We start from the raw sequence: 26,340 nt of genomic DNA, 5'->3' as shown, positions 1-26,340 counted from the left end.
AATCAGACCAGCCAAGTCATTAATGAAAGCAATTTTCCAGAAATGAGGTCGCTATCATGGTACTGGTTGATTACTACTTTTTTTACACAATACCATGAAAGGTTTAGGGCTTTTATTTGTTCACATATGTTTCAATGGTAAAAAGAAGAGTTTAAAACATTGGACAATCTAGCCCCACGTCGTCAAAATGCAAAGCAAAGGCCCTAAAAAGACACATTGATGATGATCTAATTTATAAAGTATTACACTGTTGTGGATATAATAAAGTGCGTAATTAAATTGAAAAGTCTGCTCACTGTTCCCGGATTCTTTTCAGGCTTGATCCTTGTACTGCACACAAAAGATGAGACTGAGTTTTCGGCTGAAAAATGACATGGAACACACACAATTTAATAATACTCTACTTGAGATGCATGAATGCTATTCTATCCATAGTTTTGGAAACAGCTTCAACAACACTGGGGACAAGAGAGAAAGAAATAGAGACTGAATTTGTCTGGATAATCACTTCTCCAACTGAGTGTAGAATAATGTTGAAAAATATTTTAGAATTCTCTGTGCCTTAAGAGACGCTGCTTTTAAATCCCTTATGGCTGATATCCAAGAATACAAGGCCCATAAATCTTACCAATTCCACAATGCTAAGAGCTGTAAGCGTAATTTTCAGGAACAGTGATGTCTAAATGTGATGTGAATATTGAAGGTTCTAAGGTTATCAATATTGTCACCTTCCCTTTCCAGAAAGTTCCTACTTTTCTGGTAGTTAGAGCACCTATGGTGTTGTGGTGGGTTACAGAAAAACTTGATGTCTTTCCCTAAGATGTACGTAATCCCTAAAACTTGACAGTATCAGGAGTTGTGTAGGGTGAATTGGCTTGCAAACTGCGCAGGCAAATTTCTTGGTGGGACGTGTAAACGAAAGTGAAGAGTCCTCCACACTGTTCATGCCAGTAGTGGTATGTAACCAGTCAGATTCATGGTAGTGTGACACCAGTTATAGTTTACAATTTTGGAACAACATTGTCTGTTAGTACTGCAGTCCACAAGTGAATATATCAGAATTAGTAATAATTTGTAAAAAAGTGAACAGAAATGGTATTGTATTATTTGTACCTCTGCATATGCTGAGTAATGGTAAAAATATTTCACAATTTAATATATTTCTCAGAAGTTTAAAGATTATTTCCAATGTGACAAAGAATTTGGTCATTTCTGTAATGCAAACTTAAAATGATAAAAGTGATACCTAGTTAGGGAAGAAACGCTGAATGTTGAAAATTTCTCGGGTATTCAGCCAGGTAGCGTCGTCCAAAAGAAGCGATATTTCGGCAAGCCGACTTCTTGCTATCTTCAGGCATTCTGGGAATCTGATTGACCTCTGATGGATGCCGACTTTATATAATCTCCACTCCTCTCCCACATCCTCTGTCTAGGTGGTTCCAAACAGTCCATGGCCGGTGGTGGGGGAAGGGCGGCACTGGGTGGTGGGGTAAGTGCAGTGCCCTGCGACAGATCATGGGCCGCAGTCCTTCTGCAGCCACGGCAGCTTGCTGAACTCTGCCATCGTGGTGACAATGTTTCTTCTTCTTCTTCAAGTGTCCTAACAGGAGCGGATTTTCGTGTAGACTGTCATAGTGTTTTAATCATACTCAAAGCTGGACCCCAGGCCTTGCTTAACTGGAAACCGCTGTCTTTATATATTAGTTCATCATGCAGCCGGATTTCCACTGCCTCTTTGAGGATACAATCCCAGAAGGTGTTCGATTGCTGTAACACCTTTGTGCCACTGTAGTTCATGTCATGTCCACGTGAGATGCAGTGCTCTGGCATGGAGTACACGGTCAGCTGTGTGTTGTCTGTGTGATGTTTATGTCCACTACATCTCTCCTGTACGGTCCAGATGTTCTGGCCTACATACACTTTCCCGCACTGGCAAGGGATGCTGTAAACTCCCAGTTTCCAGAGTCCTAAGTCATCCTTGACTGATCCTAATAATGTTTTTGTTTTGGATGGAGGATGAAACACGCACTTGACACTGTATTTTCTGAGTATTCGGCCAATCTTTGCCAATGTGTTCCCGACATATGGTATAATCGCCGTCACAACCTGTTTCTCTTCGATCTCAGAAGGCTGTGGTTTCGGCTTCTTCAGTCTTAAGGTGCATTTTATCTGCCAGTTGTTAAAACCGTTGGTGCAGAACATGGCCTGCAAGTGCTGCAATTCAACTGCTGGGCTCTCACAGTCCGAGATTTCGCGTGCTCTGTGCACCAGTGTGCTCAGAACAACCTCTCGCTGTGAAGGAGCATGACAGCTGGAGGCATACAGGTACAAATCTATATGTGTTGGCTTACAGTAGATTGTGAACTTGATATTCTGGTGCAGCAGAAAGTTTTGGAAGCATTGTTGTCCTTGCGACCAGATTACTAATGTATCGTCTACATATCAAAAAAATCAAGAGAGCTTGTAGATCGCCGACGAGAGAGCTTCTTCTTCAAAAGCCTCCACAAACATATTGGCCACTACTGATGATAGCCGACAGCCCGTCGCTACTCCATTTGTTTGTTCATAGTAGTTCCCACCGAACAGAAAGTATGTTGACGTAAGTATGAATTTGAAAACTTTCATTACTGTTGGTCCGAAGTTTTCTAATATGAGACTTAGGGAATCTCTTATAGGTACCCTAGTAAAGAGGGATACCACATTAAAGCTCAACAAGACGTCTTCTTGACCCATTCAGAAGTTCTGGATTTGCTGGATGAAATGCGCGCACTTTATGATGTGGTGCAGGCATTTGCCCACAAAGGGACTGAACAACATCAGATGGTTTGCTAATTCTTATGTTGGTGCTCCAATGTTGCATACAATCGGGCAGAGAGGTGATTCATCCTTATGGACTTTAGGTAGTCCATAAAGTCTAGAAGTTGCAGCTGCTCATGAACGAAGTTTCTTCAGCATCTTCGAAGGTATGCTGGAGAAGCTCAATAGTCTTCCTTTTCACTCTGTTGGTAGGATTGCCTTTGATTCTCTGGTAAGTGTCATCTTCTAATAGGTCGTACAATTCCCTTTATCCTGACGTCGATGCTCAGTCCCTTTGTGGGCAAATGTCAGCACCACATCAGAAACTCCGCGCATTTGATCCAGCAGCTCCAGAACTTGCGACTGGGCCAAGAAGACCTCATGGTGAGCTTTTACCTGATATCGCTCTTTACTAGGGTACCTTTAAGAGATTCCCTATGCCTCATAGGAGAAAAATTCGGCAAACAGTAACGTAAGTTTTCGAATTCATAATTATGTCAACATACATTCTGTCCAATGGGACCTACTATGGACAAACAGATGGAGTAGTGATGGGCTGTCTGCTATCACCAGTATTGGCCAATATGTTTATGGATGCTTTTGGAGAAGAAGCTCTCTAGTTGGCAGTCTACAAGCCCTCTTGCTTTTTTCGATATGTAGACGACACATTCGTAACCAGGCTGTACAGACGAAGACAAACCGGTTACAATGGTACTATACCATATGTCAGAACACATCGTCAAAGATCAGCAGAATACTCAGAAAATACAATGCCAAGTGCGTGTTTCGCCCTCCATCAGAAACATAATCATTATTAGGATCAGTCAAGGACGACTTAGGACTTTAGAAACCGGGAGTTTACAGCATCCCTTGCCAGTGCGGGAAAACGTATGTAGGCCAGACCATGCGGACAGTAAAGGAGAGATTTAGTGAACATAAATGGCACACAGACAACGCACAACCGGCCGAGTACTCCATGGCAGAGCACTGCATCTCACATGGACATGACATGAACTACAATGGCACAAAGGTGTTACAGCAATCGAACACCTTCTGGGACTGTATCCTCAAAGAGGCAATGTAGATCTGGCTGCATGACAAACTAATAAATAAAGACAGCAGTTTCCAGTAAAGCAAGGCCTGGGATCCAGCTTTGAGAATGATTCAAACACAACAAGAGTCTACACAGAAATCCACTCCTGTCAGGACACTTGAAGAAGAAGGTGAAGCATTGTTACCATGATGGCAGAGTTCCGCAAGTGGCCGTGGCCGCAGAAGGGCTTTGGTCCATGATCTGTCGCGGGGCGTCGCACTTCCCCCCACCCAATCAAACTGCATTTCAAGATTATATGCATAAGCCAATATATAAGACTCCATCCACAATGTTGGCAGTATTCCTTTTAAGTTCCATAGGAACACTATTCGATATAGACAGGTATTTGTAGAAAAGTGTCTGATCTAAACACCCTGAATGCAATGGTTCTTATAAAATTATCTTATTGTTGGTCCTGCTCAACGTGGGTTGCATTGTCATCATACACATTTACTCGTGGGCTATGTGAAGGTAATGATGTGGTTTGTGGCTTCTATTTTTGCACTTCATCTCTCTCAATACTCTGCACACTCTCACTTCTCATACTTCCACTTGGACTGACAATTCATACACTTAGTAAGGAGTCCGCTGCTACATAGGATGTTCCCAGTATTGGTATGCCAGCTGTCACCATATTACCTGCTTGTCCAATGGCTAACTGCACTATGATTAACAGCTTCATCCTTTCTCTCTTCACATGGTATCAAGTACTTAAATGGTTCATAGCACTAAATCCAGATGGAAATCCAGTCAGAAGCTTCTGCAGCTTCACAAATTGTGAAGGTCTTCCATTGTCCCTTTGAATGCCCTGAGCAAACATTCAGTGGAGGACTTCCATCCCCATTGGTGTAGCGAAGTTGCACATCTGCCCCAGTCTATTCTGATCCAATTTAGTATGCACTAGTGTCATCAGCGTATGTGAAAACCTCCTGGTTGCTCCCAGGGAGATTTGAGTACTGGTGATACTTCATGGAAGACTACTCCTGCCTTTGATCATTCCAGGTTTCTTACATGCTGAAATTATTGTCCTGCAAACTGATTCAAAGTGTCATGATGGTTTTTTAGACCTCTGTCACTAGGGTTTTGATAATGAAATTTCTGAATGAATTGGTAACTCTGGATTGTTACTTATAAATTCTGATTCTTGTCCACATGTTCAGCAATGACTGTGATCTTCTTATGGATAGTGGAAGAATACTAGTTAGTACCGATAATCAGTGCTAGAACAGTGGTATTCTGTGACTGAGTGTGAAAGTGCTGCAGCCAATGATCTGAAGACTGTTGCAGTGGCACCCTAGGCAGTTCCTTTTAACTTATGGAGTACATTGTTCTGAGCTTTGATTTTAGCTGCCACATTTTGGAGATGGAATTTATATGCCACACATCTGTCTAGGGCCACACTTACGTATCTTGGAGTGTTGCAGTATTGGAGAGTCAAGTGTCTAAATGTGATGTTAGGTTTCTAGTTTGCTTATTTACTCTGCACGTGGAATGTTGATACAATGGTGTTTTGCGGATCCGGTCAGAGAGAGTTGGATCTGAGGTATTCATTCAACATCTTACGTCTGATGTCAGCATTGTTTCGCTTCCCTACAGCTTTGATCCTGAGCAATCACAGCGATATCATCAGCGCAAATAAATTTCCTGGATTTTGATTCTGGAATGTCGTATTAAAAAGAAGTGGGTAAAACACAGCTGTGTGAAATACCATCACTTATTTTGTGAACACTGCTTTTACAGTTCTTTGAGAACACCTGAGAGTATTTACTGTTCAGCATGTTGCTATTTAGAGTGATTATTTTTTGACACCAAAGAATGGACAAGAAAACTGAGGGTTTGTTAGATGATGATCTGTTTGGTTTTAGGAAAGGTACTGACACCAGAGAGGCAGTTCTGACATTATGATTTATAATGGAAGCAAAGCTGAAGAAAATCAAGACATGTTCATAGGATTTGTCAACCTGGAAAAACCTTTCAACAATGTAAAATGGTGCAAAATGTTCAAAATTCTGAGAAGAAAAATAGGAGTAAGCAGTAGGGAGAGATGGGTAACTGTTGGAGCTAGCACAGTGGAATAAGTAAATCTGAACATGGAAAATGTGGGAACAAGGCAAACTATATTTTAATATCCATTACACAGAAGAGTGCATTCACAATCGGTAGTTAAGGTGACGCCACAGAGCATACAAAACAGTCATAGAGGTCTATTACACTCCGTGCACAGCACTTTGCTGCATACACAGTCACATACAAAATTACTACTCATATATCCCCAACAGTAATGTAAAATATGTACAAGAACCAAGAGGGAACAAAGAGACTGGAAGACTAAGAATGAGTGAATGGATTAAAAAGGGTGTGAGACAGGGATGTAATTTTTGCTCCTACTGTTCAATGTATATATAGAAGAAGCAATGATGCAAAAGCAGAAAGATTCAAGAGTGGGATTAAAATTCAAGGTGAAATGATACCAATGATAAGGATCACTGATGACACTGCCATCCTCAGTGAAAGTGAAGAAGAATTACAGGATGTATTGATTGGAATGAACAATCTAACGAGTACAGAATATGGATTGAGATTAAATTGAGGAATGACAACAGTAATGAGAAGTAGCAGAAATGAGAACAGTGAGAAATGTAAAGTCAGAACTGGGAATTTTGAAGCATATGAAGTTAAAAAAAATAGGAGTACGGGTAAGCTACTACAAACAGCATAGTGGACGCATTATTGTGGCCAAGATAGACACAAAGCCCACGCCTACTAAAGTAGTACAAGTTTATATGCCAACTAGATCTGCAGATGATGAAGAAATTGATGAAATGTATGATGAGATAAAAGAAATTATTCAGGTAGTGAAGGGAGACGAAAATTAAACAGTCATGGGTGACTGGAATTCGACAGTAGGAAAAGGGCGAGAAGGAAACATAGTAGGTGAATATGGATTGGGGGAGAGAAATGAAAGAGGAAGCCGCCTGGTAGAATTTTGCACAGAGCATAACTTAATCATAGCTAACACTTGGTTCAGGAATCATGAAAGAAGGTTGTATACATGGAAGAACCCTGGAGATACTAAAAGGTATCAGATAGATTATATAATGATAAGACAGAGATTTAGGAACCAGGTTTCAAATTGTAAGACATTTCCAGGGGCAGATGTGGACTCTGACCACAATCTATTGGTTATGAACTGTAGATTAAAACTGAAGAAACTACAAAAAGGTGGGAATTTAAGGAGATGGGACCTGGATAAACTGAAAGAACCAGAGGTTGTACAGAGTTTCAGGGAGAGCATAAGGGAACAATTGCCAGGAATGGGGGAAAGAAATACAGTAGAAGAGGAATGGGTAGCTTTGAGGGATGAAATAGTGAAGGCAGTGGAGGATCAAATAGGTAAAAAGATGAGGGCTGGTAGAAACCCTTGGGTAACAGAAGAAATATTGAATTTAATTGATGAAAGGAGAAAATATAAAAATGCAGTAAACGAAGCAGGCAAAAAGGAATACAAACGTTTCAAAAATAATATCGACAGGAAGTGCAAAATGGCTAAGCAGGCATGGCTAGAGGACAAATGTAAGGATGCAGAGGCTTATCTCACTAGGGGTAAGATAGATACTGCCTACAGGAAAATTAAAGAGACCTTTGGAGAAAGGAGAACCACTTGCATGAATATCAAGAGCTTTGATGGAAACCCAGTTCTAAGCAAAGAAGGGAATGCAGAAAGGTGGAAGGAGTATATTGAGGGTCTATACAAGGGCGATGTACTTGAGGACAATATTATGGAAATGGATGAGGATGTAGATGAAGATGAAATGGGAGATACGATACTGCGTGAAGCGTTTGACAGAGCACTGAGAGACCTGAGTCGAAACAAGGCCCCGGCAGTAGACAACATTCCATTAGAACTACTGACAGCCTTGGGAGAGCCAGTCCTGACAAAACTCTACCATCTGGTGAGCAAGATGTACGAGACGGGCGAAATTCCCTCAGACTTCGAGAAGAATATAATAATTCCAATCCCAAAGATAGCAGGTGTTGACAGATGTGAAAATTAGCGAACTATCAGTTTAATAAGTCACAGCTGCAAAATACTAACGCGAATTCTTTACAGACGAATGGAAAAACTGTTAGAAGCCAACCTCAGGGAAGATCAATTTGGATTCCGTAGAAATGTTGGAACACGTGAGGCAATACTGACCCTACGACTTATCTTAGAAGAAAGATTAAGGAAAGACAAACCTACGTTTCTAGCATTTGTAGACTTAGAGAAAGCTTTTGACAATGTTGATTGGAATACTCTCTTTCAAATTCTAAAGGTGGCAGGGGTAAAATACAGGGAGTGAAAGGCTATTTACAATTTGTACAGAAAGCAGATGGCAGTTATAAGAATCGAGGGGTATGAAAGGGAAGCAGTGGTTGGGTAGCCTATCCCCAATTTTATTCAATTTGTATATTGAGCAAGCAATAAAGGAAACAAAAGAAAAGTTCGGAGTAGGTATTAAAATCCACGGAGAAGAAATAAAAACTTTGAGGTTCGCCGATGACATTGTAATTCTGTCAGAAACAGCAAAGGACATGGAAGAGCAGTTGAACGGAATGGACATTGTCATGAAAGGAGGATATAAGATGAACATCAACAAAAGCAAAACGAGGATAATGGAATGTAGTCGAATTAAGTCGGGTGATGCTGAGGGAATTAGATTAGGAAATGAGACGCTTAAAGCAGTAAAAGAGTTTTGCTATTTGGGGAGCAAAATAACTGATGATGGTCGAAGTAGAGAGGATATAAAATATAGACTGGCAATGGGGAGGAAAGCGTTTCTGAAGAAGAGAAATTTGTTAACAGCGAATATAGATATAGTGTCAGGAAGTCATTTCTGAAAGTATTTGTATGGAGTGTGGCCATGTATGGAAGTGAAACATGGACAATAAATTGTTTGGACAAGAAGAGAATAGAAGCTTTCGAAATGTGGTGCTACAGAAGAATGCTGAACATTAGATGGGTAGATCACATAACTAATGAGGAGGTATTGAATAGAACTGGGGAGAAGAGGAGCTTGTGGCACAACTTGACTAGAAGAAGGGATCGGTTGGTAGGACATGTTCTGCGACATCGAGGGATCACCAATTTAGTAGTGGAGGGCAGTGTGGAGGGTAAAAATAGTAGAGGGAGACCAAGAGATGAATACACTAAGCAGATTCAGAAGGATGTAGGCTGCAGTAGGTACTGGGAGATGAAGAAGCTTGCACAGGATAGAGTAGCATGGAGAGCTGCATCATACCAGTCTCAGGACTGAAGACCACAACAACAACAACAACAACATTAAGTTAAGGAATTCTGCTGCCCAGACAGCAAAATAGCCCATGATGTATCGAGCAAGGAGGACATAAAAAGCAGACTAGTGCTGGCCAAATGTGCACTCCCAGCGAAGATAAGTCTACCAGTATCAAGCATGGGCCTCAATTTGAGGAAGAAATTTCTGAAAATATATCTTTGGAGCACGGCATTGTATGGTAGTGAAAGATGTGGGAAAACTGGAACATTTGAGATGTGGTGCTACAGAAGAATGTTGAAAATTAGGTGAACTGATAAGGTAAGAAATGAGGAGGTTCTCTGAAGAATTGGTGAGAGAAGGAATATACAGGAGACACTGACAAGAAGAAGGTTCATGATGATAGGACATCTGCTAATTCATCAATCAATAACTTCCATGGTACTTGAAGGATGCAGTAGAGGATAAAACTATAAAGGAAGACAGAGGTTTGAATACATCCTGCAAATAATTCATGGTGTAGGTTACAAGTGCTACTCTGAGATGAAAAGGTGTGTGCAGGAGAAGAAATCGTGGTGGGCTGCATCAAAATGGTCATGTGACTGATGAAAAAGAAAGGTGGTTTCTGACATGGAGTGACACTGATGAATTTGAGCAGGAGTCTAATTCGTTCAGTGCATTATTGGCTTACAGCCTAGGCTTCAAAAGATAATGCTTTTTTTTCTTATGTGTGAGCTTTTGTGAAGTTTGGAATGTTCAAGAGAGATACTAGTGGAATTAAAGCTGTGAGGGCAAGTCATGAGTCATGCTTGGATCACCCATTCACAAAGAGCACTGCCTATGAACAGTAAGATTCCAGGCTTGAATATAGGTACAGCACACACTTTTAACCTGTCATGAAGCTTGAAAACAATGTAGATCCTGCTACATGTGCATATGGGTTCTGAAATGCTTGGAGGTATATACTATAGCTGGATAAGTTTCGAAAGTACTCTTTTTTTTAAAAAAATTCTGTTATTTGTCAATTTATTAAGTGACTGTACTGGAATGGAAAACAGAAGTCATTAATCCAAAACAATATGCTTAAAATTTAAACTATGCTTGGTATGATCAGGATACAGAATACAATGGTTATAATTTTTATCAATATGAATGAAATGATGACACCAGGAAACTACAATGATATTCTGCACTGCTATAGAGTCTGAACTTTGTACTTACCTGTTTTAGGGCAGTAATAGATGCTGATGTTTTTCCTCGTATATGGCTGCTAAGATTTGTTAGTACAATTGCAGACTGCTCTCTTACAATGTTGGCTTCAGCATGGTCTAACAGAAAGCTGTAATATATGACCATGAAATACGTTATGTATTAATTGATCCAAACTAGTGCCTGATGGAAAAAGATTTTACACTGAAGGATAACTCCAACTGCTGTAATCTCTTAATCTCTCTCTCTCTCTCTCTCTCTCTCTCTCTCTCGCACGCGCACGGATGCCCACACACACACACACACACACACACACACACACACACACACACACACACAAGTTAATACAAGTAGGTACAAAACAATTATATTTCTGATGATATACATTTCACTGCTTCACCCCCCACTTCAAGACCTTACTGCAGTGGGTTGGCTTGCATGCCTCAATGAAACAGGTAGCCTTAGCATAGGTGCAATCACTTTAGATGGGCATCTGTTAAAAGGTCTGATTAGCATGCACTTGCTGACATGAGGCAGCCATCTCAAATTAATGTAATGCAGGAGCAGACCTAAAAATGAACAAGAAAATAGGAATACTTGGAAACTTCTATGCACGCACAGTGAACAGCTTATTGAAGTTATGATAGGTACAATGCCATTACCCACCAGAGTAATACAAGTATGCATGCCCACCAGGTCATCAAAAAACGGATGGTGAGATAAAAGAAATTGTTCACAACATTAATGGAGACAAAAGTGTAAATGTGTTGGCAGGAAAGGAATTAGAAAGAGAAGGAAAAAATGGAATGAGAACATGTACTGGGAGCAACGAATGAAAGGGGAAGGCATCTGACAAAATTTTTCACAAAGCATAATTTAATCATTGCTAATATTTGGTTTAAGAATCTTGAAATAAGACTGTATAGGAGAAGGAGACCTGAAGACATCAGAAGGGTTCAGAGTACATCATGTTAATATAGAGATCTATAATCCAAATTTTAAATAGCAGAGCATTTCCAGGAGCAAATGAGGGTGGTTGCCACAGTTTATTAGTAACAAAATGTAGACAAAATGAAGAAACTGGAGAAAGGTAGAAAATTATAGACATGGGACATGGATAATTTAAAACAAGCAAATATAACTGAAATAGGTATAAAAATACAATGCATGGGCAGTTCTGAAATTGAAATTGTGAAGACAGCAGAGAAACAAGTTGACAAAAACACAAGGTCCAGTAGGAAACCTTGAATAACAGTCAAGATAATAAATATAATTAATGAAATGAGAAAATATACAAATGCAATAAATGAAGCAGGCAAAAGTGAACACAGATGTCTAAAAAATGAGGCTATCACAGAAAGCACAAATTGACAAAGCAGGAATGACTAGAGGGGAAGTGCTAAGCTGTAGAGGCATGCATGACTGTATAAAAGGTAGATGCTGTGTAAAGGAAATTTAAAGAAACTTTGAAGAAGAGAGAAGCTGATGTATGAACATTAAAAACTACAATTGTGGCACAGAACTACACAAAGAAGGCAAGGGTGCAAGGGGGAAGCAATACATAAGAACGTTACATAGAGGAAAGGAACTTGAAGACAGTGTTACGGAAAGGGACAGGGATGAAGTTGAGATAGGTGATGCAACACTGCGAGACAAACTTGAAAGATAACTGAAAGACCTAAGTCAAAAAACGGCACCTGGAGTAGATGATGTTCCCTTAGAATCACTAAGATCCTTGCAACTATCAACCATGACACAATTGTTCCACTTAGCACATAGCATATATGAGATGGGAGAAATATCCCAAGACTACAAGAAGAATGTAATAATCTTACTACCAAAGAAGGCTGGTGCCAACAAATATCAGAATTATTGAATTATGAGTTTAGTAAGTAGGTGTCACCAGTTACTGACATGAATTATAAACAGAAGGATGAAACAAGTGGCAGGGAGATCAATTTGGATTCCAGACAAATGTAGGAACATGTGCAATGACTTATCTTAGAAGATAGGTCAACGATAAGACTTTTCTGAAATCATTTGCTTGAGTGTAGCCATACAGGGAAGTGAAACGCAGATGACAAACAATACAGAGAACAAAGGAGTAAAAGCTTTTGAAATGTGGTACTACAGAAGAATGTTATAGATTAGATGGACAGATTAACTAATGAAGAGGTACTAAATCAAATTGAGGAGAAAAGAACATTTAAGGCACAAATTCATTTCATGAATGGATAGTTTGATAGGATACAACTTGAGGAATCATGGAATAGTTAATTTGCTAATGGAGGGAAGTGTGGGTGGTTATGAACTATACACACAGACCAACACATGACTGCAGTAAGCAAGTTAAAGTGTATGTGGGAGGGTGAATAAAATATAAATGGGAGTTTTGTTCCTGAGTATCAGCAGTTGGGCAGACTGGACACGCACTTCTAGTAGTGTTGGGTGGGACCATTAGGATTGGGAGAGCCGGATGTTACATACTTCCAACAGCTTCATCAGCAACACACGCAATGTCTGAACAACATGTGCACCCACTCCACTGTGCAAGGCACAATTACAAAATTTCTTGCTCATGAAGGAGTTCAAGCAATAGAAATTTTTTAGAGATTGACTGCAAAGTTTAGTGAATAAACATTGTCAAGGATACCTGTGTTTACCCGCCATAAAGAGTTGTATGGGACAAAAACATGTGGAAAATCAACAACACGATCAACATCCTCGGACCAGCATCACAGACGAAAACATTCATGTGGTTTGAGGCATTCTTGAAGGCAATTGATGGTTGAGACTATCAGAAATTGCAGCACAGGAATAAGTTATGGGAGATGTCAAGTGATCATCACAAATGACCTACAGTTCCATAAAGTGTGCTCCAAATGGGTCCCTCAAATTCTGATCAAAAATCATAAGTTGAGATGTTTGGAGGCCTGAGAGGAGTACAGCACTGTTTGTGAAAGAAGGTGATGCATTTTTGAGTCGGACTGTCACCTGCGATACACTCTAAAATCCAAACAAGCCAGTAAAGAATGGTGGAGGAAAGGGGAGGAAGTCCCAGTGAGAGTCAAGACTTCACTGACAGCTGGTAAGGTTCACCACAAAAGATGAGACCAATCAATTCGATGGGTAATCCTCACCCACAGCAATCTCGGACCCCATACTCCATCTCTAACAGTCTCCAAAATACAGGAAATGCACTGGATTCAATGTAGTCATCCCCGTTACAACCCAGACCTATCACCCTGCGATTTCCATTTGTTTCGACTGCCTAAGGACACTACAAGTCGGCACCAATTTGAAGATTATGAAGGTATGACGGAATTTGTGCACAACTGGTTCCTGATACAACCAGCTTCACACTATGATGCTGCAATGAAAAACCTTCCGTCTCGCTAGAAAAAATGTGTCTCTAAAGCAGGAAACTATGTGGAAAAATAAACTGAAACTGGCTTTTGTTTTTCAATAAATAAATTTAAGAAAATAAAATCCCATTTATATTTGATTCACCCTCGTAGGCTGTGTTAATTACGTAGAGATGTAGAGACCTGCACATGACAGAATAATGTGGAGAGTGGCATCAAACCAGTATTCGTACTGAAGACCACAATAATGTGGAGAGTGGCATCAAACCAGTATTCGTGCTGAAGACCACAACAACAAATGCCTTTTACTGCCTGCATGCATATGTAATAACTGTACTTCTCAAATCCAGAAAATAGACTGACTCATAACTGACAGAAAGGAAAAAAAGGTTGAAAGAAGCAGGCTTTTTCTTACTCCTAGCATCTGGTAAGTACAGTTCCTTTTTGTATAGAAAAAGCGTTTTCTATATCAATAATATACTGGTTCAATGTTATTTACGGCCACCATGTTTCTGTATTTGGTTCTTGGAAATAGTGCCAATGCTGTAGATGCTATTCTTTGTGGTCACAGAACAAGTTATACAATGGTGATTAAATAACCAGGGTAGGAGGGGAGGGAGAGTAATCAGAGGTCATACAGAAACTTACTGATAGCTGTCCTTACCACACACTCAGGGTTGCCACAACTTTCCTCAAGTGAAATTTCCTGATGTTTCCCTGATTTTCAGACAAGTTTTAGCATTTTCCCCTGATAAATTTTGAGATCTCAAGGGTAAGTTAAGACATAAGTTGATAAAAAAAAATGTAAGGACTTCTGTATTTCTAAATGCGTGAGCAAAAATCTTAAGTACTAATGTCAGCATCTTGTGTAATGAACTGCTTTTACATGGAGAAAGAAGCCAAATGGTATATATGTTTCATTAAGACCACTGATGTTATTTTATTTCAATAAAGCGAAACACATCTGGTGACAAAAATACGCATTTTGTTGGAGTCTCAAGACAGATTTAAAATACCTTCACTGCTTTCACATGTAAATTTTTGGCCATAGCCTTTGTCAGAAAACAAGAGGGAACACACATTCAATCAGACACACCTCATGCACATATGATCATTGTCTCTGGCTGCTGCGTCAACAAGCTCTGAGAATCAAATACAAACAAACCACTCCTCACGCTGCCCTGCCTCTAATTGGCAGCTGCTAGACTAGCAGCAAGTAGTGGTGGCAGCACTGACTGCTAGCTGAGAGGAGGGTGGGACGGTGAAAAGCAGTAAGAATGAGAGAGTCAGGAAATGGCGCACATACTCAGCCATGCCCAGCCACCAATGAAGAATGGCATCTCAGTATACAAACAATTTCAGGCAACTGAGACAAAAACGAGATTTTTCCCAGTGTATTTTTTTTCTTCAAATTTCCCTGGTATGTTTGAAATTCCCTGATTTCCAGAACTTGTGGCAACCCTAGCACCTTTTTCAAATGTAACAGGGAACGAAAGAAATGACAGTGGTAATAGAAGTACTTCCGTCACACACTGCAAGGTGAATTGCTGAGTATAAATGTATACTCAGAGCTCCAAGTATGATTTTCTTCAATGAAAAGGGCTATATGGTTATGGGATGTGGCTAATAACATTAGGTGGTTGGGTGGCAAATGGAGAATGTTATCTTGAAGGCTCACTGTGTAATTCCTCACAATTTAGCTGAAACTATGTAAGAGCTGGAGCTATGGAAAATAAAAAATTGACATTGAGCAACTGACAGCATGGAGATGTCAACATGTAATGGTTATAACAACAGATTATTCCTTTCCAGAGACAAGAGCTGATCACAAGTTTATAGGCTTCATTAACATACTACATATGGCGAAAGAGGCATCGTTCACAGTTGTTTTTCCATGGAAAGTGAAAAAAAAATTATATGAGGGTTGGAACTTAAATAGTGGCAACTATTCTTTCACAAGTGATACAAAAGAGTTACATGTTTGCACCTGTTACTGTCCTTCAAAGTAGTCACCAGCATTATGTAGAACCTATTGCTAGTGATGTGGAAGGTGTAGTATACTGTTAGCAGAGCCTATTCTGTTGATGGTGCGAATGGAGCGGTCTGAAGTCATGGTGATTCTCGTGTACAACTGTGATGGTGTTATCCTAATGCATTATGTTCCTCCATGGCAGATCGTCAGTGCACGTTTTAGGAGCATCACCTGCGACCAGCTTTGCAACAGAAGCGGCGACACTCTCTGCGCAACACACCCACCATTTTGGACGACAATGTGTGGGCACATACAGCGCAAGCTGTGGCTGCTCTGTTCTGTCGATGGGACTGGGAAATACTGTACCATCCACCATACTCCCCGGACTTAAGTCCTTGCGACTTTGATTTGATTCCAAAGATGAAGGAACCACTTCGTGGCATTCGCTTCAGAACTGTTCCAGGGATTCAACAGGCAGTAGACTGCTCCATTCGCACCATCAACAGAACAGGCTCTGCTAACGGTATACTACACCTTCCACATCGCTGGCACCGGGTTCTACACAATGCTGGTGACTACTTTTAATGGACAGTAACATGTGCAAACATGTAACTTTTTTGTATCGGTTGTGAATAAATAGTTGCCACTATTTAAGTTCCAACCCTCATAGATAATGATCTCGAGCCCTGGTGGATCTCTAACTGCCACTTGGCAACGACCTTTTAGAACCAGCACTAAGTAGTGATGCTGGACACCTTCCTGGCCTGACCTAACCCAAGCAATAACATATTAGAAATCAGGGGGCAGGTCACTTGACATGTCTACAGTCACCCTCATGCCCTCCCATTTCTAACAAATCTTCCACCACATTTTAAAATCTCATTTAGAGCGCAACCAATACACTGGCATCAACATGTTGTGGTGCTGCCTGGTTTCACTGAGACAACTCATCTGTGAGGATAGCACAAAGACAGGGTAGTATGTATTTGGCAGCAGAGCTTTTAACATCTACCAGCAGCAGGTTGAGAGTGATAGTTGGGCAATTGGGTAGGGATCAACAGTTTGAAATAGTTGAACTTGTGGGCTACCATTTCTCCAGTGGTCATCAGCAGCCTTTCTTCAGCAATGCTATCATTTGGTCCCAGATCGCAAGGTTGATTGTGGAGGCCTTTTTGGTGAGTAAGTGGAAATCTAAACATGGTCTTGCTCTTGGATTCCATTCCACAGTTGTTCATCTGCTTGTAACTTGCTTACCACCTTCTCTTAGGAAATTGTAGCACAATCCTGTCTTCTTAAGTAGTGGCCTAAGCTAGAAATACAGCTTGAGATATCACCATGAATGTAAATGGAGACTAATTATTTTTTTATTAATACAGTTTTCAGGACCTTATATGTTTAGCATTATTTAGTGGCCGTTTCTACGAGAATCTTGGTGTGGATGCTTTCAGTCATAACCTTATTTGTGCAAATTTGTAAACCTAGGCTTCTTGGTTATATCTTGCCTGTTTGGCTAAATAATTGTAGAAACATTTCATGTTAAATTATGCAAATTAAACTGATACCTTCTAGTATCTCCAGGATTCTTCCATGTTTACAACCTTCTTTCACGATTCTTGAACCAATTCTTGGATTGATAGGGGAGATATAGAAGATTCAATTATAAGAAGTGCGTTTTGTCAGGGGATTGTGTAGTGAATAGTGGCAGAATAGAGGGGCAGGCAAAATAATGTAATGGAATGGAAACTGATTAGTAATTGCTGACTAAATAATTAAAAAAATGGAAAGAACAACTGAAAGAAATTGGAAGGTACACATATCCTGGGTGAAGTTTAACTGGCACTAATATCAACAAACCTTCAATGTCAATACATTTTAGATCGACATTAATTATTTAAAGTGATGTACTTCTCCTCAACAGTTCCAATGTGCATAAAGCTGATTATGAAAATGCTTTTAGCGGACTGCCTCCTCCGCTGCTCATGCAAATTCCTCTTGTCTGCTTCAATCTACTTAATGCGATTCTCAGAGCGGGCAAAATGATGAACAGCCGGGGTTTTTGAATGTATATTTTTGAACAATACTGGCACAGCTGAGTTCATCACACGTCAAATAGGTGAAGATACAGAAATTAATCAATTGAAGAGTGTATCTCTGCTCTTGTTTCTATAAAAACATTATCTTTTCCATAAAATAACTTATTACTTTGCCGTTGGCTTCCCCCCTCCCCCCCCACTGTGTACTGACGTTGTATGGAGATCCACAGTGTCTGAGCTTATTTCCCTTTTTGAGGGTTCATAACCCTGGCCAGTAGGGGCATAGCCTTTATTTATGGGCATTGGAGTTATCCCGTATGGTTATCAATTTATATGGGCATGTCAGCTTCCTTTAGCACATACATACATATGTTTTCTTTCATAACAAAGTGCTTGCTGTAACCGCATAGTCCCATTGCTGTCAATCAATATCTGCACAGCGTTTAGCTTGCGAAGCTCGCATGTGCAGCTCGACGCCCCTTACCACCCCAGCTTGCTCTCACATGTTTAATACAAAGCCAGAATGTCCATGTTGTGCATTGACAGTAGCTTTCACTGCACAAATTCGTGAAGCTTGTGTTCAGCCAATGCCACCTAAATGACGTGATTTAGGTGGTGTTGGTTCAGTGGCGTGATCTTCGATGTGGTGACAAGTGGTTTCCATATCAGCATCCTAAGGAATTTATTTCACTTCATCACTCTCACTTATTCAGTGGGGACACCAGCCATACATCCACTGACAAGGTAACTTTCTTGCCGCTTTCATGACACTTTCGAGCACAGAAAATTCATGTTTTTACGACGTTGTCGAGCACAGAAAATTCATGTTACATGAAGTACTGTCATCTTTAGTTTATTGGGTGCACACACACACACACACACACACACACACACACACACACACACACAGTATTACATAAAGTTCCTGCAGAGTCCTTTCCAAATACTACACACACAGCATTAAAAAAATAATAACAATAATATTTCAATTACAAAAATAAACTTATCCTATTCATTTGCTAACATGCCATTATCGTCGCTTATACACATTATTGTTTGCTTGTTGTTTTTTTTAAGTACATTTTATTAAATCATAACTAATACATGACTACATGTTTTACTCTTGTTTGGTTTTACATTCTTTACATAACATTCATACAATAATAGATTCCGCTTTCCTTTATGCCATAAATTGATGTACATTTCATTTGTACTCACAGTAACTTCTAGTTGGAGCATATTTATCTATTGCAAAGAATTAATGAAGTAAACAAGAGTCATTACAATAGACACTATGCGCTGTTCAAGTAACTACACTTGGCCTCGCCTCTCTAGCATTCTCCAGGAAGCATCTATACACTACAGGGTTGGGGAAATTCCAAGGGAAGGCATTTATGTGCTCAGTTACGTCTCGTTACTAGACTTAACAGTGATCTCAAGAACAAAATGGTTTGTTGTTTATAAACACAATGCAAATCTGACGATACCAATCATATCAAGTACTTATTCAGTGTTTAAAGTGCGGCTCAATATTTACTTGTTATGTTCGTTGTATAAAGGATAACCATTTCATATGCTGAGGTGTTCAGAGTTGTATCATCAATACAACATGTTATGTACGATGAGCGTAAAACATTGTTTACATAAGTAACAAACATCCAAAAAAAGTTCAATGTAAATCAGGCGTGTCACGCTTTCGTGGTTAGTTGACATTCACCATAGTTTGGTTTTGACCCCTTGATTACTTGGTAGGGCTCAAAATTAGTTCAGCATCATGTATGTGACGTACTGCAACTCTTTTCTTCTTCACAAACTTTCACACTTTCACATTCATATATATCATAAACTTATAACTAAATTTTTCTTGCGGTGCAGTCCTTCTTATTTTTATATGGTACCTAACACTCTACAAGCATTTATCTTTCTTCATTTTAGGACAAAATTACAACCAAACCCTCCAATTCCACAATGACTATAAATGTTCAGCTTCGGATAAAGTGTGGCTGGCAAAGCTAATTACTTTTGGGATGAGACTTCTCTGTTGTTCTACCATTTAACAAAGGCATGCACCCAGACCGTGACAAGATGTGTTGGTGTATAAGCAAAAATTCATGTCTGGTTGAGATAAAATTTTAGCATTTAATAAGACCTGCTTAATGTCCTCGAAATCAGTTTGACATTGCTTGTCCCATAAACAAGGTCTGTCTTTCTGGAGAAGATTGAATAAAGCAACACTGTTCATAAGTTGGTTAGGAATGAATTTCCTGAAAAATGGCACTTGCTTACATACGCATTTAATTGTCTCTTGTTTTGAGGAACAGGGCAGCTCCTAACGGCATTAAGTTTTTTAGGATCTGGCAGTATGCCTTCCAAAGAGATTAAGTGTCCTAAATTTTTACCTTTTCTCATCCGAAATTAGATTTCTTGAGATTTACTTTTACTCCATATTTGGAAAAGCGGCTCAATACTTGTTCAATTAATCTTAAATGTTCTACCCAAGTGGGTGTAGTGACTAAAATGTCATCCACATATACTGTTACCTTACTAAAAAGTTCGGGCCCTTGCACTCTGTCCAGTGCAAAGATAAATATACCTGCACTTACGTTCAATCCAAATGGTAATACTTGGAATTCGAAGCTCCTGCCCCAACATATGATGGTGGTGTACTTCCAACTTTCTTCATGCCGCTTTATTTGCCAATGTGAAGACCAGAGGTCAATTGTAGTAAGAAAGTTAGCATTATGGAATTTCGTAAGCTGTTCCTCTAAATTGTCTGGATGTGTTCGGACTGGCACAGTAATCTTATTAATGTTACGTGTGCAAGGACCAAGCGCACCTCGTCATCTGACTTATTTGTGGCCAAAATAGGACTACAGGAAGGGGAAAAATGATGGTTGTGTTATGCCCCATTCAAGCATCCCATTAATATCTTTTCTTACTGCTTCCCTCTTTGTCCATGCTAGAGGGTATGAGGTAGAACTATAAGTTTCATGAGGATATACTTCCATTTTGTAAATAAAACCTTTAATAATACCCGTTTTTTTTTTTTTTTTTTTTTTTTTTTTTTTTTTTTTTTTTTTTTTTTTTTTTTCCTCTCTCTCCAAATACATGTATATAAGCAAGTATCAGCTACCTAAGTTCTGCTTGCTGTTCTTGAGACAGGCACTTTGATTCACTTACCTTTGTGCTTATTGTGTTGACATTTACTTCATCTGCTGCCAACTGTTCATTATTGTATGTTTCAATAAATATAACTATAGGATATACCAATTGATCTTGAAAGTCGTGAGTAACTTCAGTCTGATGTCTATTAGTACTTCCCCTGATTAGATCTATTAAAAATAATTGGTTATTTACAGTGAAATGACATTGGCTTTTTCCTATATTGATGTGTACTTGATATGTCCTAAATGTATCTATACCAATTAAACAATCAACTATTAATTTCTCTACTATGAAAAATTACATCATACAGAAAACTGTTCTAATTGTATGGGATTAAGGCTTGTATCTTGTTGTATCTTGATTCCTTTTGATTTCTGATCAGGGGCAGTTTAATCCTTGCAATTTTGCACTGGCAATGTGGGTATATGCCCACATATCTTTAGTTCTTGAAAGAATCCCTGTGACATCAAATTAGTCGTAGCACCTGTGTCAAGTACCAAGGGTACATCAAGGTCAAATACACTCCTGGAAATTGAAATAAGAACACCGTGAATTCATTGTCCCAGGAAGGGGAAACTTTATTGACACATTCCTGGGGTCAGATACATCACATGATCACACTGACAGAACCACAGGCACATAGACACAGGCAACAGAGCATGCACAATGTCGGCACTAGTACAGTGTATATCCACCTTTCGCAGCAATGCAGGCTGCTATTCTCCCATGGAGACGATCGTAGAGATGCTGGATGTAGTCCTGTGGAACGGCTTGCCATGCCATTTCCACCTGGCGACTCAGTTGGACCAGCGTTCGTGCTGGACGTGCAGACCGCGTGAGACGACGCTTCATCCAGTCCCAAACATGCTCAATGGGGGACAGATCCGGAGATCTTGCTGGCCAGGGTAGTTGACTTACACCTTCTAGAGCACGTTGGGTGGCACGGGATACATGTGGATATGCATTGTCCTGTTGGAACAGCAAGTTCCCTTGCCGGTCTAGGAATGGTAGAACGATGGGTTCGATGACGGTTTGGATGTACCGTGCACTATTCAGTGTCCCCTCGACGATCACCAGTGGTGTACGGCCAGTGTAGGAGATCGCTCCCCACACCATGATGCCGGGTGTTGGCCCTGTGTGCCTCGGTCGTATGCAGTCCTGATTGTGGCGCTCACCTGCACGGCGCCAAACACGCATACGACCATCATTGGCACCAAGGCAGAAGCGACTCTCATCGCTGAAGACGACACATCTCCATTCGTCCCTCCATTCACGCCTGTCGCGACACCACTGGAGGCGGGCTGCACGATGTTGGGGCGTGAGCGGAAGACGGCCTAACGGTGTGCGGGACCGTAGCCCAGCTTCATGGAGACAGTTGCGAATGGTCCTCGCCGATACCCCAGGAGCAACAGTGTCCCTAATTTGCTGGGAAGTGGCGGTGCGGTCCCCTACGGCACTGCGTAGGATCCTACGGTCTTGGCGTGCATCCGTGCGTCGCTGCGGTCCGGTCCCAGGTCGACGGGCACGTGCACCTTCCGCCGACCACTGGCGACAACATCGATGTACTGTGGAGACCTCACGCCCCACGTGTTGAGCAATTCGGCGGTACGTCCACCCGGCCTCCCGCATGCCCACTATACGCCCTCGCTCAAAGTCCGTCAACTGCACATACGGTTCACGTCCACGCTGTCGCGGCATGCTACCAGTGTTAAAGACTGCGATGGAGCTCCGTATGCCACGGCAAACTGGCTGACACTGACGGCGGCGGTGCACAAATGCTGCGCAGCTAGCGCCATTCGACGGCCAACACCGCGGTTCCTGGTGTGTCCGCTGTGCCGTGCGTGTGATCATTGCTTGTACAGCCCTCTCGCAGTGTCCGGAGCAAGTATGGTGGGTCTGACACACCGGTGTCAATGTGTTCTTTTTTCCATTTCCAGGAGTGTATTTTGGTCTTAATAGTAGGTTGCACCTTGCTCTCTGTCAAGTTTTCCTGTGTACCCTCATTACTTTGATACAGATCATCTTTCACATCACTACCATGATCATATCTGATAAAGCAACTGTCGATCAAGCTCGTGCCCCCACTCTCCTGCAAGGTCACCGAACGGGGGCCTACTGTGACCGGTTCAAGTTTTCTGGCATTGCGGTGGCATCGGTTCCTGGGTTAGGCATAACTTCCCCTATATGGACAGTTGTCATTTAATTATGCCAATTAGTACCCTGTGAAGCTCTCAACTGAAATTCTCTTTGCCTCTGCGTGCTATATAGCATATGTGCGTTATTTTGCTGGCCGAATCCTGCTGTCTGTGGGTTATTTGGCTGTCTGGTATTCTTTTGTATTTGCCAAGCGAACGACTGATTACTGCCGGTAACTTGTGTCCATACATATTGTACAGGCTGGCCATACGCTACTCGCCCGTTGTAGTTGTTTTTCCTAAATTTTTGCTCATTTCTTTTATATTTGCCTTTGAATTTATGGCTTTCTCCATTTCTGTTGTGATTACTGTTACCTTTACCACAGTTTCATGTGGGTAAGGTTGCCACTCAAGTTGTACTACCAATCTGTTGTTTACTTGTTGGTCCGTAAATCTTTGTGGCACTATCTGCATATTAACAGGCTAGGGTTGTACTGGTCTCTCCTCGTGTATCAAATCTATTGAGTCCAGTACAGATCGAAAGTATTCAGTATCGTGTTCTGGAATGGTAATGAGTTTCTCCCTACTGTGGGCAGGAAGATGACACACAAAATTTTTCAGCATGTCTACTTGAGATACCAGGTTCGCCCAGTATCTAGTTTTATTCAAATAGTTTCCAAAATTGCCCCTTAAGCTTCCATGTTTGCTACTGAACAGAGCTGTGTTGAATACTTCACATGAGCCTCTCTTGTACGGACTCAGACCAATGTTTATTCAGAAAGGCTCTCTCAAATTGTTCATAGTAGTGGCAACATTCTGCCATGTCTGTAGCCCATAGCAGACATCACCTTGTGTACATCCAACAACAAACTACTTTTCTGGGCTTTGGTCCAGCTAGAAAGTGAAACATTTCAAAATGCTCTGATAAAGACCACGGGGTGTGTTCTTTTCCCTTCAGAGGTAAATATAGCAAGTTGTCGATGCCTAAGTAATCCCTCATCTGTAAGTAATGTTGACAAACACACCGCGCTATCAGTGACAGGCGTGTTTATGTTCACTTGTGGCGTAGTGCATGGCAATTGCACTTGCTTGACAGTTACAGCTGCTGGCAAGTGTTGCCGTGTCATGCAACCTTTACTATTTTCCTTCGACGGGCTAGCCCCATATTGTGGGTATCTGTTGTTGTTGTGGTCTTCAGTCCTGAGACTGGTTTGATGCAGCTCTCCATGCTAATCTATCCTGTGCAAGCTCCTTCATCTCCCAGTACCTACTGCAACCTACATCCTTCTGAATCTGCTTAGTGTATTCATCTCTTGGTCTCCCTGTACGATTTTTACCCTCCACACTGCCCTCCAATGCTAAATTTGTGATCCCTTGATGCCTCAGGACATGTCCTACCGACCGATCCCTTCTTCTAGTCACGTTGTGCCACAAACTTCTCTTCTCCCCAATCCTATTCAATACTTCCTCATTAGTTACGTGATCTACCCACTTAATCTTCAACATTCTTCTGTAGCACAATATTTCGAAAGCTTCTATTCTCTTCTTGTCCAAACAATTTATTGTCCATGTTTCACTTCCATACATGGCTACACTCCATACAAATACTTTCAGAAACGACTTCCTGACACTTAAATCTATACTCGATGTTAACAAATTTCTCTTCTTCAGAAACGCTTTCCTTGCCATTGCCAGTCTACATTTTATATCCTCTCTACTTCGACCATCATCAGTTATTTTGCTCCCCAAATAGCAAAACTCCTTTACTACTTTAAGTGTCTCATTTTCTAATCTAATTCCCTCAGCATCATCCGACTTAATTCGACTACATTCCATTATCCTCGTTTTGCTTTTGTTGATGTTCATCTAATATCCTCCTTTCAAGACACTGTCCATTCCGTTCAACTGCTCTTCCAAGTCCTTTGCTGCCTCTGACAGAATTACAATGTCGTCGGTGAACCTCAAAGTTTTTATTTCTTCTCCCTGGATATTAATACCTACTCCAAATTTTTCTTTTGTTTCCTTTACTGCTTACTCAATATACAGATTGAATAACATCGGGGAGAGGCTACAAAACTGTCTCACTCTCTTCCCAACCACTGCTTCCCTTTCATGCCCCTCGATTCTTATAACTGCCATCTGCTTTCTGTACAAATTGTAAATAGCCTTTCTCTCCCTGTATTTTACCCCTGCCACCTTTAGAATTTGAAAGAGAGTATTCCAGTCAACATTGTCAAATGCTTTCTCTAAGTCTACAAATGCTAGAAACGTAGGTTTGCCTTTCCTTAATCTTCCGTCTAAGATAAGTCGTAAGGTCAGTATTGCCTCACATGTTCCAACATTTCTACGGAATCCAAATTGATCTTCCGAGGTCAGCTTCTACCAGTTTTTTCATTCGTCTGTAAATAATTCGCGTTAGTATTTTGCAGCTGTGACTTATTAAACTGATAGTTCGCTAATTTTCACATCTGTCAACACCTGCTTTCTTTGGGATTGGAATTATTATATTCTTCTTGAAGTCTGAGGGTATTTCGCTCGTCTCGTACATCTTGCTCACCAGATGCTAGAGTTTTGTCAGGACTGGCTCACCCAAGGCCGTCAGTAGTTCTAATGGAATGTTGTCTACTGCCGGGGCCTTGTTTCGACTCTGGTCTTTCAGCGCTCTGTCAAACTCTTCACGCAGTATCGTACCTCCCATTTCATCTTCATCTACATCCTCTTCCATTTCCATAATATTGTCTTCAAGTACATCGCCATTGTATAGACCCTCTATATACTCCTTCCACCTTTCTGCTTTCCCCTCTTTGCTTAGAACTGGGTTTCCATCTGAGCTCTTGATATTCATACAAGTGGCTCTCTTTTCTCCAAAGATCTCTTTAATTTCCCTGTAGGCTGTATCTATCTTACCCCTAGTGAGATAAGCATCTACATCCTTACATTTGTCCTCTAGCCATGCCTGCTTAGCCATTTTGCACTTCCTGTTGATCTCATTTTTGAGACTTTGTATTCCTTTTTGCCTGCTTCATTTACTGCATTTTTATATTTTCTCCTTTCATCAATTAAATTCAATATTTCTTCTGTTACCCAAGGATTTCTACTAGCCCTCGACTTTTTACCTACTTGATCCTCCACTGCCTTCACTACTTCATCCCTCAGAGCTACCCATTCTTCTTCTACTGTATTTCTTTCCCCCATTCCTGTCAATTGTTCCCTTATGCTCTCCCTGAAACTCTCTACAACCTCTGGTTCTTTCAGTTTATCCAGGTCCCATCTCCTTAAATTCCCACTTTTTTGCAATT

The 26,340-nt window shown here is 40.8% G+C and overlaps 1 protein-coding gene across 1 annotated transcript in view; it reads right to left on the bottom strand.

Annotated features, from left to right (window-relative positions):
- LOC124603708 (rotatin) overlaps positions 1-26,340 on the bottom strand; it is a 417,493-nt gene that overhangs the window by 144,210 nt on the left and 246,943 nt on the right. Inside the window, exon 21 of the mRNA XM_047136418.1 lies at positions 10,384-10,501. Within this exon, the coding sequence (XP_046992374.1) occupies positions 10,384-10,501 (118 nt within the window). The remainder of the gene's footprint in view (positions 1-10,383; positions 10,502-26,340) is intronic.

Source organism: Schistocerca americana, chromosome 1 (genome assembly GCF_021461395.2).
Source record: "Schistocerca americana isolate TAMUIC-IGC-003095 chromosome 1, iqSchAmer2.1, whole genome shotgun sequence".
Classification (NCBI taxonomy): domain Eukaryota; kingdom Metazoa; phylum Arthropoda; class Insecta; order Orthoptera; family Acrididae; genus Schistocerca; species Schistocerca americana.
Note: the sequence above shows the minus strand (reverse complement) of the source record. Positions and strands in the feature narration are given on the sequence as shown.